At 49.1% G+C, this 10000-nt stretch overlaps 1 protein-coding gene across 2 annotated transcripts; it reads left to right on the top strand.

Annotated features, from left to right (window-relative positions):
• Nucleotides 1-1463: 1463 nt before the first annotated feature.
• On the top strand, nt 1464-8416 carry LOC113818704 (uncharacterized). Of its 2 annotated transcripts, XR_011398332.1 has the most exons (3): nt 1464-2960; nt 4147-4490; nt 4732-8416. XR_011398332.1 is itself a non-coding variant. In XM_070118006.1 (2 exons), exons 1-2 carry the CDS (start codon nt 1620-1622, stop codon nt 4303-4305), a joined length of 1500 nt encoding a protein of 499 aa, XP_069974107.1. In that variant the 5' UTR covers nt 1464-1619; the 3' UTR covers nt 4306-8416. The 2 variants fall into 2 exon arrangements, 1 of the variants encoding a protein (XP_069974107.1); XM_070118006.1 differs by having other exon boundaries at nt 4147-8416.
• The last annotated feature ends 1584 nt before the right edge of the window (nt 8417-10000 follow it).

Genomic DNA, 10000 nt, shown 5'->3' with positions numbered 1-10000 from the left:
TCTCCTTCCCTTTCCTTCCCCTGCCATCTCCTTTCTCCTCTCCTCTCTCCTCTCACCACCCCTCCCCCTCCTTCCCTCTCTCTCTCTCTCTCTCTCCTTCCCTTCCCTTTCCTTCCCTCTCCTTTCCTCTCTCCTCTCTCCTCTCTCCTTTCCCTCTCCTCTCACCACCCCCTCCCTCCCTTCCCCTCTCCCCGTCCCTCTCCCCTCTCCCCTCTCCCCTCACTCCCATACCTGCTCCCGCTTCCCTCCCCTCTCCCCTCACTCCCATACCTGCTCCCGCTTCCCTCCCCTACACACGAAGGCGGAAACACAGCCTGACATTTCCCTCCCATGCGCCGCCATGAGCACGTACGCATGGGGAGGGGGAGGGAGGGGGTGTTTATGGTGCCTCTACTCCCCTGGGCGGCGCGAAGGCTCCGGGGTTCCCCTTAGGCTCCACGGCGACGGGGAAACGGGCTTTGTCCTCGGGGGTCTCTTTCGGGGCTGGAGGTTCGGGGGGAGGGAGGAGGGAGGAGGGAGGACCTTGGGGTGTCTTGGTAGGGCTTGCTTGGGGGGGGGGGGGTCTGTGTGTGTGAGGGGGGGGTGTTTGGGGGTGGGGGGGGGTGTTTGGGAGTAGTGTGGGGGGGTTGGGTGTTTGGGTGGGTCTGTGGGTTTGGGTGTGTGTGTGCGAGGGGGTGTTTGGGTGTGTGTGTGGGGGTTTGTTTTTGGGTGGGTTTGTGTGGGTTTGTGCATGTGTGTGTGTGTGTTTGGGTGTGGGCGTGCTTGTGTGTATGTATGTTTGTCTGTCTGTTTTGTCTATTTCACTATCTCTGTCTACCTGTGTCAATCTCTCTATCTCTGTGTCTCCCTCTTCATCTCCCTCTCTCTTATAGGACCAGAAATAAGATGACAGTGACCAAGCATTTAATCAAAAGTAGCTGGTAACATATTTAAAAAATATATAAACAACTTGCATCTCTTCAAACAAGTGTTTAGGAACTCTGTGTACTTCCTAAGTGTAATGTACCCAGATACTCCAAAACAAAGGAGTTTTAGGTACTTTTTAGGTACTTAGGTACTGTAAGCTCTATGAACATATACGGTATAAGACCAAATCCAAATCTTTGTATCTAGCTCTCTAACTCTATCTATCTATCTTCCTCTGTCTCTCTATCTATCCATCTCTCTGTCTCTGTCTATCTGTCCATTTATCTATCTATCCGTCTAGCTATTCTTCTATTTCTCCATCTCTCTCTCTCTCTCTGTATTTGTGTGTGTGTGTATGTGTGTAATCGTATTTTACGTGGCTGCTAATGAGGGTAAATGACGGAATAAGAATAGAGCTGAATAAATGTGCGAGAGAAGGCGAAGGGCAGGAGGAGAACGGGGGAATGGAAGATGAGATCGCGGCGAGGAGCGAGCGAGGGCGTGACGTCATCGTCGCCAGAGACACCGAGGCGCGAGGGTATAAAAGGGGCGGCGGCGGGCGGGCGGCGTGTGTATCTCCGGTGGCAGCGAGGCGAGCAGAGGGCCAGGCTGACTGCCGAGTGTTGGTGACTGCATCGACAGCGGCGGGACAGAAGCCAAGGGACGAGTAGGCCCAGTTCGAGCGCAGCTGCACCGCCCCCACCACTGTCGCGATGCACGAGTGCCCGTCCGTGCCCAGCGGGGAGCGCGCCCCCCAGCCGAGAGCGACCCCCTCCAAGGCGAAGAGCAGGTTCAGCTTCAGGAGAGGCCCGGCGGGCGGCGGCAATGAGAACGCGGCGCCGGTGTCCGGTGGCGCCGCCCCGCCGTGGCTCCCGAGCGCGGAGACGCCGCCCAAGCGAAGGGAACACTTCGGCTCGGGCGTGAGCCGGAAGTCCCTGCGGCTCGTGGCTCTGTCCTTTCGGCACGCGTCGGCGCAGAGGGCCAAGGGGGGGCCCTCCCCGCCCTCGGACTCCCCCTCGGTGTTCGAGCGCGAGTGCCTCAACAACCTCTCGCCCAACGACCCCGAGTTCGTGCGGCGGACGTCCCTGCGCTGGCGGAGGAAGACCGGGGTCGCCGCCCCGCCGCAGGGCGCGCTCCTCCGGGTGCCCCCCGCGCACGGCTGCCTCCTCGAGGTCCCCCTCGTGTCCTCCCACTGCGCCAGGTTCGAGTGGCCGACGCACCCCAGCCAGCAGCCCGCCTTCCACAAGCGCGTGTCGGTTCCCCAGCGGCCCCACGACGTCCCCGTGGCCCTGGTGCCCCCGTCCCTCCCCCCGCACCACCACCCCTTCGGCGCCCTCGCCGCCCACCACCGGGACCTTCTCATGAGGTCGCAGCGCCGACACTCCACGGAGGTCGGCCAGCGGCCCCAGGAGTCGAGTCCCAAATCCTGCGGGAGAGATCCTGCAGCGAGACTCCAGAAGCGAAGTCTGCAGCCGTCGCGAGGACGCCCTTCCTGCGCGGAAGACGGGAAGGGCGCGCCGACGTCCAGAAGAGACGCAAGGAGGACCTCCTTGCGGGGCGTCGACGACACCGTGACTGAAGGGCTTCTGAAGTTCCTGAGGGGGGAGGTAAGGCACAGAAAGACGCACAGAGAAAGCAAAAAAAGCGAAAGTCTAAAACAGGAGAAAAGCCTCGAAGACAACCATTTCCTCACGCCGCCCACGCCGCTCCGCCGCCTGAGCCACCGGCTCCGCAAGTCCTTGGGAAATCTCAAGCGCGACTGCGACGTGGGGTCCCAGAGCGACCTGTCCTCGGCCAGCGACCTGTCCTCCACGTCCTTAAAATCCTGTCACAGCACTTTGTCCGCCACACTCTCGTCCTCGTCGTCCTGTCGCAGCGACCTGTCCTTCAGGAGTGACCTGTCGTCCGCCTCCTTCTCCTCGTCGCCCTCCTCCGTCTTCTCCTCCTCGTCCTCCTGCCACAGCGACATGTCTCTGCTGTCGTTGTCGTCGTCGTCTTCGCGGCTCGGCTTCCATGAGATCTTCGTGGCCGAGCCTGAGGTCGCTGAAATGTGTGTACGTATCTCGCGAGACGCCATGTACGCATGTGTGTGTGCTTGGGCGTGTACGCGTGTGCTTGGTCGTGTGCGTGTGTTTGTGCTTGTGCATGTGTGTTTGTGCTTATGTGGAAATACCAAGGTTGTTTATATACCAAGGTAATGATATTTTACAATAAGAAGCACTGTAATGGGTACAACTGCTGGGGTTGTGGGTTGGCCTTAGGGGTTGGGGCGGGGGTGGGGGGTGGGAGTTAGGGGTGTGGGCGGCGGGCGGGGTTGGATGTGTGGTTTGGGTTTAGACATCCAAGAGACACGAAATGTCACGGCCGCATAGTGGGCAACACCGCGGAAACTGGTACCAACGAGTATCTTTTTTCTCTTTTTTTTTATAATTCTTCAGCTGTGAATGTCACGGCTCTCTCACTCACTCACTCACTCTCTCACTCACTCACTCTCTCACTCTCTCACTCTCTCACTCTCTCTCTCTCTCACACTCTCTCACTCTCTCTCTCTCTCACACTCTCACTCTCTCACTCTCTCTCACTCTCTCTCACTCTCTCTCACTCTCTCTCACTCTCTCTCACTCTCTCTCACTCTCTCTCACACTCTCTCACACTCTCTCACACTCTCTCACACTCTCTCACACTCTCTCACACTCTCTCACACTCTCTCACACTCTCTCACACTCTCTCACACTCTCTCACACTCTCTCACACTCTCTCACACTCTCTCACACTCTCTCACACTCTCTCACACTCTCTCACACTCTCTCACACTCTCTCACACTCTCACACACTCTCACACACTCTCTCACACTCTCTCACACTCTCTCACTCTCACACACTCTCACACACTCTCTCACTCTCTCTCTCGATGTCTCCTTCATTCACTTTCATTTTGTTGTTACTGTTAATTTTGTTACTGTCGTTGTTATTATTATTATTATTGAAAATTTTATTATTATGCCGATTTTTTTCATAATTATTGTTATAATTAGGATTATTATCACTTTTATTATTATTATCATCATCGTTAGCATTATTATTAATGGTAGCATTGGTAGTATCGCGGTTATTCTTGCTATCAAAATCTCCATTATTATCAGTATTATCAATTCCACCGTTTATTATCATCATTATCATCCTCATCATCAAAATTATCGTTCTCCCTCTCTAACCTCCCCCTCTCCTCTCCTTCCCCAGGCGATCATGTTCCCGTCGGAGCCGCGGCCGGAGTGGCACAGGCACCTCCGGCAGGTGCTCCACAAGGCGGGCCAGAAGATCTTCAAGAAGCCGGAACACCACGATACTCACATCCCCGAGAACTTAAGATACCAGCTCAAGCAAATATACGTGTACTAGCTGTTGTCTCGCGTCTACTAGGAGGGTTGCGCCTTCCGTGTCCTAGGGAGGGTCTGCTAATTGGTCTGCTCGGAGAGTCCCGTCTGCTAGCTGGTCTGCGAGCTGGTCTGCTAGGAGAGTCCCTTCTGCTAGCTGGTCTGCGAGCTGGTCTGCTAGGAGAGTCCCTTCTGCTAGCTGGTCTGCGAGCTGGTCTGCTAGGAGAGTCCCTTCTGCTAGCTGGTCTGCGAGCTGGTCTGCTAGGAGAGTCCCTTCTGCTAGCTGGTCTGCGAGCTGGTCTGCTAGGAGAGTCGCGTCTGCTAGCTGGTCTGCGAGCTGGTCTGCTAGGAGAGTCGCGTCTGCTAGCTGGTCTGCGAACTCGTCTGCTAGGAGAGTCGCGTCTGCTAGCTGGTCTGCGAACTCGTCTGCTAGGAGAGTCGCGTCTGCTAGCTGGTCTGCTAGGAGAGTCGCGTCTGCTAGCTGGTCTGCGAACTGGTCTGCGAGGAGAGTCGCGTCTGCTAGCTGGGGGAGCGGCGTCTCGCGAGAGGCTGCCTCCCCCCGGGCGACTGCTGGGAAAGGGCCTTCTGCAGGGAGGTCCGGCAGTGGCTGGCAGGTCGGCAGCGCCCTCTAGCGTCGTTTGTTCATCTTCAGTGTCATCATCGTCATTTTTGTCCCCGCCTTTCTTATTCTCTCATTCTTTATCTTTATCCTGTTCTGTTTCTTCTTCTTCATCTTCTTTTTCCTCTTCCTTCTCCTCCATCTCCTCATCGCCAAACCCACCAGCGAGTCTTTCAGTCCTTCTCTCCTTCTCCTTCTCCACCATCCCCTCTCCCTCTTCGTTTTCCACCTCTCCCCCTTTCATTATCTCTCCGCCATCCCTCCCCTTCGCATTAATTTATCCAAATGAATATTTATCATACAAATTGTTTATTTATCACCCATCAGTTCGAAAAAAAGGAAGGTGAAAAAAAAAAAATTGTAAATGTGTGAATAGGATTTTTTTTGTCATCGGCGTTGGTGCATTTATTCATTTTGTTCCACGAGTGTTTTGTCGACGGACGAAAGAGTCAGTTCTGTGCTGAAAGGAATTTTGTGAAGAAAGATTGTTATTATTTATATCCTCTCGTGTTATGCCTTTCTTTTCAAATGTAGGCCTGTGTATTTGCTTCCGGTGTGTGTTTTATTTGTTTTTGTTTTTCTGACCTTCATTTGGCGGATGTCAAATGGCCCAAACATCAAGGAAAAAACAAATATAAACACGACGGACTCCAAGGCGAGTGAAAACAACACCAAAGCCTATTCATTTCTCACCCGAAACTTCATATAATCATTCATATATACGTGCGCGTGTGTGTGCACATACTCATATATACACACACACACGTACATAAATCTGACACTGGTTTTCCGAAAGCCTCGTGGACACAACAGCTAGAAAACTGTATCTGTGCTTGGGGTAGACATATTTTCAGATATCAGATGACCTGCTGCACCCTTTCTCTCAATGCCTTCCCATTGCAGTCATCAGATGTGTGATAGATGCTTACTGTGTTATTCGAGGCGATCATTCAGGTTGCAACGCGGCCTAAAACAATATTGGTTGCGTATCCCCTCTTCAGCGAAAAGAGAAAACGGGGATATAGAAAACGGAGGTTGTTTCCTGGATCCGTGTTGGCGGCCGCGGATGGTCGCCTACCTCAGGGATTCATTTTGTACATGTATATTTCACGGCTGTTTTCTTGCTTATCTTCCCGTTCTGCGTGACGGAAGTGGAGACAGCGATATCATTGTAAATTTACTCATCCATGGATAAAAGAGTTTATAAATGGTTTTCGTCTTCAACGCAATGCCTGTGCTTTTTTCCCGATATTTGTTTTGTAAAGAAGACTGTATCCGATTTCTTGGCTTTGTCCAGAGCCTCGTGTGGTTGCCAGCATTTTACATAATGTCTGTTAATCTCATCTGATGTTGATCAATCTCGTTATCATGACAGTGACACTATCGATGGTTATTTGAAAAACCTACGATAGATCTTTTGACGCGAATGTCTTAATAAAAAAGGTTTCGAAGTGTGATACGAAGCCTGAAATGAGGGAATCTAAGGACGATGTTGACGAAGTTTTCCGATTTTCGTGAAAATAGAGGAATTTTTAATTCGCTTGGAATTCAAAAGGAAAATTGAATCAATGACAAAACATGGATAGCATTAAGAAATATTAGATTAATATGTTCATTACTAAAAATTTAATCATGACCAAAATTGATGAAAATACAAAACATTGGTTCATGAAATTCGATGTGTTGTATATGTAACCAATTAAATTAATATTAATGTATTTTTGAAATTATTTATAAACTAATCAAATGGAGCCAGTGAATTGTAGATCATAAGGAAATATATTGATCGGATGTTGTTTTTTTTAATGATTATTAGGTTTGTGGATTTTTACGTCTTTCAATCTTATTTTTTTCTACAAACGTTACCATGTTCTAGATTTTTAGATACCGTTTCCATTTATATATATTTCTATTTTTTAAAACCGCAACTCTTTCTCCTTTTTGTGGATTTTTAAAACTGATTGGTCATTCCTTTGCAATAGTTTCAAATGATTTCATTTTTCTTCCTTTCAACCCCTTTCGCCTATTAACTTTTCCTTAATTTTCTGTCTTCCTTCAACGTTAAGAAATGCGACAATCAAAAGAGATATTATCCTGTTGCAGATCATTCCAGAATCAATTTTGACAGACGTACACACGATGCGTCATCCAATCTCGTGACGTCACCACTCCCTGATAACAAATGACTGCCTATTTGCGCAATCATGTCGCTCGCAATACGAATAACTCGTCATACAGTCATTCATACTCTCCGCTTTTATGGAATCACGGTCCAAACTCTTGCCATTTCAAACCCGTTTCGAATTCCGTCTCGAACAGCCTCCGAATGCCGCACTTTGTGTAGGGCGAGACAGATTCGAAGCTTCATTTGAGTTCGATTTTTTTCCCGCGCGTTTACAAGCAAGTTCTGATCGTAGACTTGTGTTCTTCGGTTCAGTGGCTTTGCGTTCACAAACTCTACGACCACTTGGATTGTCGCGTTCACAAGCTCTATGTTCACTTGGATTGCCGCGTTCACAAGTTCTATGTTCACTTGGATTGCCGCGTTCACAAGTTCTATGTTCACTTGGATTGCCGCGTTCACAAGTTCTATGTTCACTTGGATTGCCGCGTTCACAAGTTCTATGTTCACTTGGATTGCCGCGTTCACAAGTTCTATGTTCACTTGGATTGCCGCGTTCACAAGTTCTATGTTCACTTGGATTGCCGCGTTCACAAGCTCTATGATCACTTGCCGCGTTCACTCGTTCGACCTACACCCAAGAGGTCGATCGTTTCATCTCGTACAGGCACTTTACCCCTGGGCATTATCACTACAAACTGCATTTAAATACCCAGGCTCTTGATAATAAAATGTCAAGCACTTTCTCTTTATCTACGTATCTTGTGTATACCTGACATATTCTCTCATTTTCTTTCTCTCTCTTCTCTTCTCTTACCCATGTACCTCTTGCCTTTACAATACTTGTGGGAAGTGCAAAAGAAGTCTCAGAAAATACATGATTATATAACAGTATTTTTGTATGTATCCCTCTATGTCGATATCTGTTCGGCATGTCCAAAAGTGTCATATGAATTTGACATGTATATAGTTTTTTTTCAAAATGCGTGTAGATTTTCATAGGACAAGGCGTGTCTGCAGAGAACAGAAGCGATGTTAATTGCATTCTTAGCAGTTCCTCAGATTTAACGATGAACTTTGACCTTTTATTGTGGAAAAAAGTGAATCCCAAAACCCCAGTACAGTGACCTTACATTGACCAAAACAGTAGTGACCTGAACGCACTTCATGACCCTTTTGAAGCTTCGTTTGAGGTCACCATCAAAATTTTAGGTATATTTTCCATGCGTTTTTATGTCATAGATGGATTTTCATGTTTATTATTATTATTGTATATGAGGTTGTGCCATACACCTATACTGAACTGGTGTTTTTTATAATGTTCAATATGTGAGATTTAATGTAACATCGATAGTTGGTTTGTTACAATAAACGCATTTTAGTTAAATATGAAAATCGTTTTATTTTATCACCATTCATCTTGTTTCCCTGGAAACATACACACGTACACACGCCCTCATAACCCATATAGACACAGACAGATGGTGAAAGAGAGTAAGAGAAAAAACACACAAAGAAGGAATTGGTGCGATTATAATTCTCCAAAATTTAACGCACAGTAGGAGAATATGTACAACACTTTTTTTTTAAGAGTGGGACAGAGATGAGACACCGGAAGGGAGAGAAGGAGAATGAAAGAGTAAGTGAGGGTGACAGAACGAGGCACCGAAAGAGAGACTAAAGGAGACCAGAAAAGAGAGAGAGAGAGAGAGAGAGAGAGAGAGACCGAGACCAAAAGAGGGAGAGAGAGAGAGAGAGACCAAAAGAGGGGGAGAGAGAGAGAGAGAGGCCAAAAGAGGGGGAGAGAGAGAGAGAGACCAAAAGAGAGAGAGAGAGAGAGACCAAAAGAGGGGGAGAGAGAGAGAGAGAGGCCAAAAGAGGGGGAGAGAGAGAGAGAGACCAAAAGAGGGAGAGGGAGAGAGAGAGAGAGAGACCAAAAGAGGGAGAGAGAGAGAGAGAGAGAGACCAAAAGAGAGACAGAGAGAGACCGAGAGAGAGACCAAAAGAGAGACAGAGAGCGGGCCGAGAGAGAGAGACCGAGAGAGAGACCAAAAGAGAGACAGAGAGCGGGCCGAGAGAGAGAGACCAAAAGAGAGAGAGAGAGAGAGAGAGAGACCAAAAGAGGGAGAGGGAGAGAGAGAGAGAGACCAAAAGAGGGAGAGGGAGAGAGAGAGAGAGACCAAAAGAGGGAGAGAGAGAGAGAGAGAGACCAAAAGAGGGAGAGAGAGAGAGAGAGAGGCCAAAAGAGGGGGAGAGAGAGAGAGAGACCAAAAGAGAGAGAGAGAGAGACCAAAAGAGGGAGAGAGAGAGAGACCAAAAGAGGGAGAGAGAGAGAGAGAGAGACCAAAAGAGGGAGAGAGAGAGAGAGAGACCAAAAGAGGGAGAGGGTGAGAGAGAGAGAGACCAAAAGAGGGAGAGAGAGAGAGAGAGACCAAAAGAGGGAGAGAGAGAGAGAGCGACCAAAAGAGAGAGGGAGAGAGAGAGAGAGAGAGACCAAAAGAGGGAGGGAGAGAGAGACCAAAAGAGGGAGAGAGAGAGAGAGAGAGACCAAAAGAGGGAGAGAGAGAGAGAGAGACCAAAAGAGGGAGAGGGAGAGAGAGAGAGAGACCAAAAGAGGGAGAGAGAGAGAGAGAGACCAAAAGAGGGAGAGAGAGAGAGAGAGAGACTAAAAGAGAGAGAGAGAGAGAGAGAGAGAGAGTGAACAAGAGGGAGGGAGGGAGAGAGAGACCAAGGGAGAGAGAGAGAGAGAGACCAAGGGAGAGAGAGAGAGAGAGAGAGAGAGAGAGACCAAAAGAGGGAGAGAGAGAGAGAGACCAAAAGAGGGAGAGAGAGAGACCAAAAGAGAGAGATAGAGGAGTGGGAAAGAAAGAGAGATATAAAGTGAAAGATAGGGAGTAAAGAGAAACGGAGAGGAAGGAAAGGGGCAAGGAAGACCCCGTAATAGAGGGAGGGAATGAACGAGAAAAAGAGAGAAACAAA

Source organism: Penaeus vannamei, chromosome 41 (assembly GCF_042767895.1).
Source record: "Penaeus vannamei isolate JL-2024 chromosome 41, ASM4276789v1, whole genome shotgun sequence".
Lineage (NCBI taxonomy): Eukaryota > Metazoa > Arthropoda > Malacostraca > Decapoda > Penaeidae > Penaeus > Penaeus vannamei.
This window is presented reverse-complemented; position numbering and strand designations above follow the sequence as displayed.